The sequence below is a fragment of the Camelus dromedarius genome, chromosome 31, assembly GCF_036321535.1.
Source record: "Camelus dromedarius isolate mCamDro1 chromosome 31, mCamDro1.pat, whole genome shotgun sequence".
In the NCBI taxonomy this organism is placed as follows: domain Eukaryota; kingdom Metazoa; phylum Chordata; class Mammalia; order Artiodactyla; family Camelidae; genus Camelus; species Camelus dromedarius.
Genome location: NC_087466.1, coordinates 15,851,109 through 15,858,308, shown reverse-complemented (window position 1 = coordinate 15,858,308; position 7,200 = coordinate 15,851,109). Strand labels below are relative to the sequence as shown.

Below are 7,200 nucleotides of genomic sequence, written 5' to 3'. Positions count from 1 at the left end.
CGCACGCGCAGTCGTTCCGGCCGCGTCCCCTTTAAGAGGAATCCTTTTGCTTCCTCCGACCCCCTCGCTTCCGCTCCCGTTCCCACAATGCTGTGCGGCTGAGCGCCTCCGAGCCCGCGGGGACGCTGTGGGGGGACCCCGGCTGAGGCGGCGGCGGCGGCGGCGGCGGCGGCGTGGGCTGCGGCGGGCCCGCGGCGTCGGGCGGTGCGGATGTCGGGCTGGGCGGACGAGCGCGGCGGCGAGGGCGACGGGCGCATCTACGTGGGGAACCTTCCGACCGACGTGCGCGAGAAGGACTTGGAGGACCTGTTCTACAAGTACGGCCGCATCCGCGAGATCGAGCTCAAGAACCGGCACGGCCTCGTGCCCTTCGCCTTCGTGCGCTTCGAGGACCCCCGGTGAGGCTCCCGCGCCACCAGACCGCGGACCCGAGGCCCCGGGCCCCCGCCTTCTCCCGTCCTCTTCCCCCTCCCTTTCCGCGGCCTCCCCTCCCCCCTCGCCGCAGACCCCTCACGGCGCCCCCGGGTGGAGGCTGAGGCCTCCTCTCACCGCGGGGCTCCGGGCCGTCCTTTGCTCCGTCGTCACTTCCTCTATTATTATTTTTTTACTTTACTTAAAAACACAAAAGCTGGGCCTTAGGAGGGCCCAACCCCGCGCAGACCGGCCTCTGGGATGGTACAGATGCCCATTCCTTCCCTCACGGCTGGACAGGCACTCTTCGGGGGAAGTGATGCAGGGCTTGGGAAGCTTGGCCCCTGAGCCGGCCCGGGAGAGGACTCGGTGAGGAGAAGAAGTGGTCGGTCGCCTTCCCAGCCCACCCCTCCCCCAGCTGGAACCCGCCGTTGGCGGGGCGCGCAGTGCAGGGATGTGGGTGCCTTTGGAGCGCAGAAAGGGGTCTCTGTGATGGAACAGGTCTCCCTCCATCCACGCGCGCCCCGCCTCAAAATGCCGGGGCTTTTTCTTATAAAAAGCATCAGGGATTTGGGAAAACTTCTAAAACAGTCTGGAGGGCTCTCTGAGTTCACTCTTAATCTAGTGAAGGAAGCGCCGCTAGCTGCTAAGGGCCCCAAGGATTTGGAAGCTCTCCATCCCGAAACCCAAAACCCCCAAAACCGGCTTGAAGGAGTCTTTGTGATTTTGCGAAGAGGGTCGACCCTTGGGCCGGAAAAGGCTGGGAACTTTCAAAACTGCGGTTGGTGGTTCTTAGAAGCCATCTCGCTGTGCTGGTTACTACACTTGGGGTAAATAGGAGCCTGCTCTCTGTTTTCCAGCATCGTCTCAGGGGGCGCTTTGCCTGGTCTGCGACCTTCGGGCTTCACTGCAAGGACTGACCCTGAGGTGTCTTGCCCATCTGGTGTGGTTGTACAGGCAAGGAGAGCCTCTGAGGATGGGGAGACAGGAAGCACCCTGAGGCTTTGATGGTTGAAGACTCTTGACAGAGCTCATTCCTAGCGTTTTGCCATTTGCCTCAGAAATGGAACTAGGCGTTTTCACACCTAAACTGGAAAAGGTTGCGCCACTATTAATTAGATAACAGTCCTAGTTGTTATGTGTCATGTATCATGCTATGTATCATTTAGCATTTTCAACAACTTGTAAGGTAGGCACCGTTAACCACATTTTATGGATAAGGAAACTGAGGATTTAGAATTGATAACAGAAGGCTACTAAGGGAAGATAGGATTTGAACCCCCCTGTTCTGCCCTTTCAAATACAAACTTGCTGTGTGATATGCTACATTGTCATCTCGTCCTTCATTCCTTTCATAATAGAAGAGCTATCTTTTCATACCACTAGATGCCAAGTTTCAAGCAAAGCACTGCGCACACAGTGTCTTAGTTAATCCTTACAAAAACCCTGTGAGACAAGGTTTCTCACATTTAGAGATGTAAAAATCTTGATCAAATACTTACCCAGAGAAACTACTAGTAAGTAGCCAAAGAACGATTTGAACTGAGGTCAGTTTGTGTTCATAGGCTGCTCGTAAACTCTTGCAGTTCTGCCACTCTTCCTCTGTATTATGAACATAGCTAGGGTTGAACTGGACGTGGTCCTTGTTGCTTTTAATCCTGTGACTAGAATCTTGGTAAACGATTATGCGCCTGTGACAAGTGAATGATGCCTTCATTAGTATGTTTTCAGCTCTGCTTGTGCTCCCAACCTCTGAGGGCATTCTTTCTCCCATCAATACTGGAGGAGCGACTTGGCATTCCTAACTCTCCTAGAGCCCTAGGGAAGACTAAAAGTATTACTTTATTGGATATTTACCTCTTTCGGTGAAATTGCCCTGAGTGGTTTTGACAACTTAGTCCTCCAAACCATGCTGAAAAGGTACACTTGAGGGAATCCCATATTCCTCACAAAACACTAATTTGCATTTGTCTTTTGAGCTTTTATCTCTTTCCCTCTTCTTAAATGGGTTTTTCTTTCTATAGACTTGATGGTACTAGGCCTTGAGGGAGAGTATTAAAGGAGTAGTGTGTGGTGTGCATTTTGAGAAACAGCTCACCACGGTTAGAAAAACACTTTCCTTGGCAAAATCAATCATCTGTCAACAGTTTATTTTCATCTGAATTAGACCTCTTATAAGTAATCTATTTATTTATTCATTATCATTTCATACCTAGAGAACGCTGTGTGTGACAGCTATAAAGTTCTATCCCAGTATCATTAAAGGTTTTCAAACCAAAGCAGTAGGGTATCAAGCTTTGGGGTTTTTTTTCCTCACTCAAAGTTTCCTTTTTATACTTGTTATTCATGCCCCTCATGGGGAAGTCATTCTGCCTTCCTGAGCAGCACTAACTCCAAACTTTTCTTTGCAGAGATGCTGAGGATGCAATTTATGGAAGGAACGGTTATGATTATGGCCAATGTCGGCTTCGTGTGGAGTTCCCCAGGACTTATGGAGGTCGGGGTGGGTGGCCCCGTGGTGGAAGGAATGGGCCTCCTACAAGAAGATCTGATTTCCGAGTTCTTGTTTCAGGTATGTTCCTTTCAAACTGAATGAGATAATGCATGTAAAATACTTAGCACAGAGTCTGACCTCCAAGAGATGTTATTCTTTAGTGCATGGGATATGTGGGGTTTCCTTTTCAATAGCCTACGTGCAGTGACAGTCTGAAGCTCTACCAGTGAGGCAGGTACCTTACCAATGAAATTGTACTGATAGTGCAGCCTTGGTAGAACATAAACTTGCTTCTTATAAAGGAGTTTTCTAGTGTTGAAAGGGAAGATGATGATAAAATCCCTTGAGCTGGAATTCTAAAGACATTTTCTTTTGGAATGTGCCCTGCTATCAGACTTGCTAGAAAGACATTCCAGGAACCAGATCTGAACATATTACCCATCCTTGAATCCTAAAATAGGCCAGATTTTATGGTGGTTTTGGAATTATGTAGAAAACAAACAACTTGGAGTCTTAGGGATTGTATTGCAAAGTATAGAATGAAATGTCTAGTGTTGACAAGTGATGAAATGCTAAGCTCAGAGGTTTATGCATCTTTTTGAAATAGTTAACACACTGGTAAAGACCTGGGGCTGGGGCCTTCTGCACGCAATGTTACCGGGCTGTTTTAGGGCCCTGGTGGAGTGAAATGTATTGAGGAACCTCGCACCTTCTTAGACATGAATGTCATACAATCACAGCAGACTCCCGTGGTGCTTAAGAGTGATACTGTCAGTATCTGCCTATCTGTGTCCCTTGTAATTTTTTAACCCCAGAACTCTATTCCCTCCTTCAGGATGTCATACATATCTTTTTTTCTCTCCATGCTGCTCTGAAATCCTGCTTAGAAAACTATTAGGAAATGGCTGCAGTCCTGAGCTGTGAGCGGTAAACACAGCCTTTGAGAGCAGGAGCACATTTCCCTTTCATGACATCAGGTAGGGTTGTATGACTCCCGACTAGTTTTAGCGTCTGAGTCTTACCTTTTCCCCTACTGTATTGAAGAATGTTGGTGATCTTTTAAGAGGTACTTTGTCTAGTTTGTCAGTCATTCTTACCTACAAGAAACTTGAGGTTTTTGTTGTGTTACTTCAGTTACACTTTGGTTATCTTACTGGATGGTTTCAAAGTTCCCGTGTCCTGGGAACCCAGTCAGGCAAGAAATAATTGGTACTGATAAATTTCATAATGGAAAAAATTAGAACTCAAAGCCTTGGGAGTTTGTTATTAATTATGAAGCACAAAGAAAGAGAAGCTCTGAATTCTTAGAGATACTAAACCTGTAGTGGGATGGACTTCTTGCTTTGTTGAAAAGGCTTGGTCTCTGGAAACTTAGCCTAGGCCCAGCTTCTTATGGTGGTTTACCACACGTACTTTAGTGCTTTTCTCTGGTTTTGTGTCCCTTATCAAGATTTGTGATATGAGGACCCTCAGGATTTAAGAGTAGTGATTGATGAAGAAGGGACCCTAGGTCTTGATGGCTCTTAACAGGCAGTTAACATGGATGAAGGATGTGGCCTCTTCTCTTACGTTCTCCGTGCCTAGGACTCCCTCCATCAGGCAGCTGGCAGGACCTGAAGGATCACATGCGAGAAGCTGGGGACGTCTGTTACGCAGATGTGCAGAAAGATGGAATGGGGATGGTTGAATATCTCAGAAAAGAAGATATGGAATATGCCCTGCGTAAACTGGATGACACCAAATTCCGCTCTCATGAGGTGGGTCCCCACCTTCTGTTGAGCTTGTACCCAGAGCACTCCACCTGAAGCTGACCTGGCAGAAGTAGCAACAGGCCATGCGTTTGCATTTGATGACCGCACAGTACCATTAAAGATCTGTCTTAAGTGGACAAAGCCAAGGAAGTCATCATGCCTAAGCCCTTCAGGGTCATAACAGAGAGGAGTCTGCAGTCATGGTATTTTTAACCCGGAGAGAATACCTGTGCAGTCTGTCATAATGTGGTGAGCTATTCTGTGATAACACCCTTTTCACACCTGGCTTACTCTGCAGTGTCCCTCCACAAACCTCATTATGGCTCTCCCTCCTCTGGGTCTAATCCTGGCTCTGCAGGCCAGCCTCTTCGTCTCAGCCCTTCTGAGTACTGCAGAACTGTCACTTCACTGTGCCTTTCCTGAAGCGGTGCAGGAGTTAGTGTCACTGGAGCCCTTGGCATTTTCTTGTGGTTCATTACCTCACCCTGGGGACTCAGCTTTTGATGTCCTTCCTTTCAAGAAGGTGGCTGCTGCTTTGGGTCTCAGTCTAATTCAGATGGTGATTGTTCCTTTGATACCATCAAGACCAGATACCAGACCACCAGTTGGACATTTTTTTTCTGGTTATCCTATCCTAACTTGCTATGGGGTTTAGGGATGTCTGGAGACATGAATTTCTTTCTGGGCCTGTTTCTTTTTCTAAGGATTCATATAATTCCCTAACTTTATGGCTTGGAGACTGCATGGCTAAACAATGCTTTTGCTCAGTCCTATCCTCTAAGACTTGAATTTGGAGCAGAAACAAAACAGCACCTGATCCTCAGTTATGCTGCAAAGTAGGGCCCCAGTAAGAGTAAATCACATTACTAACTTCACTGAGGAAAGAAGCATCTGGCTTCTTTCATCTTAGCATCTTTAGATCTGAGAATGTTGGCTGAGGACAAAGTGCCTGGAGACAGGCCAGCCTGGACATGACTCTGCTGCTTGTTAAAATCTTAGCTAAGCTACTCTGAGCCCTGGTTCCTCCATATGCAAAATAGTCACAATAATAGCACTGTCTTACAAGACTTGCCAGGAAGCTTAATTATGAAGATAGTTAAGCATCTAGTCCAGGTCCTGACACCTGGAAGGTGTTGAATACACGTTAGCTCCTTCCATGGGTGCCTATCGAAAGATGCATATGTGAGGTGGCAGGGGACTGAACTGTGTTTATGACCTCTGAGATCCTTTTCAGTTCTCAGATTCTGAGAGTGAGTGGCAGTAATTCAGGTATGTTAACAGTAGTAGCTAGTATTTATTTACCATGTAATCGAGTTGCCATTTATTATTTGTGTCACCTTGGGCAGATGGTACTTAGTTTTCCTCATTCTTGAAGTGGACAAGTAAGATTATCTACCTCCTGCACCGCTGTGAGGGTTGAATGAGGTAGCATTGTGCCAAGCAAGCCGTAGAACTATCAGTTAGGCAGCCATGTTAGTGGTGGTGTGCTTTATTCTTCTGGGTCTTATTTTTTCCTTTAATTTTTTGTTTGAATTTCAGGGTGAAACTTCCTACATCCGAGTTTATCCAGAGAGAAGCACCAGCTATGGCTACTCACGGTCTCGGTCTGGGTCAAGGGGCCGTGACTCTCCATACCAAAGCAGGGGTTCCCCACACTACTTCTCTCCTTTCAGACCCTACTGAGACAGGTGATGGGAATTTTTTCTTTATTTTTTAGGTGAACTGAGCTGCTTTGTGCTCAGAATCTACATTCCAGATTGATGACTTAGTGTCTTAGGAAATTTTTTAAATTTTTTTTTAAAGGAAATAAAACTACATAATTTCTACCAGGGCCATATTAGCAGTGAAACATTTTTAACTGCAGAAATTGTGGTTTTGGTTCAGAAACAAGTTGTATATTTTTCACCCCTGATTATGGGAAAAAAATCAGTGCTGTGTCTTTGTGGGTTGCTCTTCTATGGAGATCAGCAGTTACTGTGACTGAGTCGGCCCATTCTGTTTAGAAATATATTTTAACGTTTAGTAATTGACACGTGTGGTTGTCCTTGATTACGTTTATAGATTTCACCATATAGGCACACTAATAAAAAAAATCAAGTGGTAGCAGCACTTTACACCCAATGGGTAAGAAGCAGGAGTAGATTATTTTATCTAGGGGATAAAGATAATTGCTCTGATGGTGGTTTGAGAACTTCAATCCCAAGGGCAGGTTCAGGGTTCTCTTACAATTCAAGGGCAACCATGTAAAGCAAGCAGCTTTAAAGAAGAAGATGCAGCTTTTAAAGCAAAAGGGAGCTTTGCAGATAGGGGAAGGGAATGGGAAGACTCAAAACTGACTTTAAAGTGGACACCAACATACAGAAAAAAAAAACCCTCTAAATTCTGGTACTATCTCTTTCACTCCTAAATCTGTCTCATTTGTCCTTGGTATCAGAGCTTTAAAAACCAACCCTGAACCAAACCCCACTATCTTGGATTCTGTTCAATTCAGTAATCATGGGGCAGGGGGCCCACTTTGTTGCAGGCTCAGGGCTATCCCCAGCC

At 46.4% G+C, this 7,200-nt stretch overlaps 1 protein-coding gene across 1 annotated transcript; it reads left to right on the top strand.

Moving 5' to 3' along the window:
• Window positions 1-91: 91 nt before the first annotated feature.
• Window positions 92-6,686, top strand: SRSF9 (serine and arginine rich splicing factor 9). The gene is made up of 4 exons (XM_010995262.3): window positions 92-398; window positions 2,823-2,983; window positions 4,490-4,662; window positions 6,196-6,686. The coding sequence occupies exons 1-4, from the start codon at window positions 211-213 to the stop codon at window positions 6,337-6,339; spliced, it is 666 nt and encodes a 221-aa protein (XP_010993564.3). The 5' UTR covers window positions 92-210; the 3' UTR covers window positions 6,340-6,686.
• The last annotated feature ends 514 nt before the right edge of the window (window positions 6,687-7,200 follow it).

Bases quoted from the DNA above. Each gene is read 5' to 3' on its own strand.
- SRSF9 (XM_010995262.3), top strand. From the start codon at position 211: ATGTCGGGCTGGGCGGACGAGCGCGGCGGCGAGGGCGACGGGCGCATC. The intron at 2,984-4,489 runs GTATGTTCCTTT...CTCCGTGCCTAG, and splicing joins TTTCCGAGTTCTTGTTTCAG to GACTCCCTCCATCAGGCAGC. The intron at 4,663-6,195 runs GTGGGTCCCCAC...TTTGAATTTCAG, and splicing joins CCAAATTCCGCTCTCATGAG to GGTGAAACTTCCTACATCCG.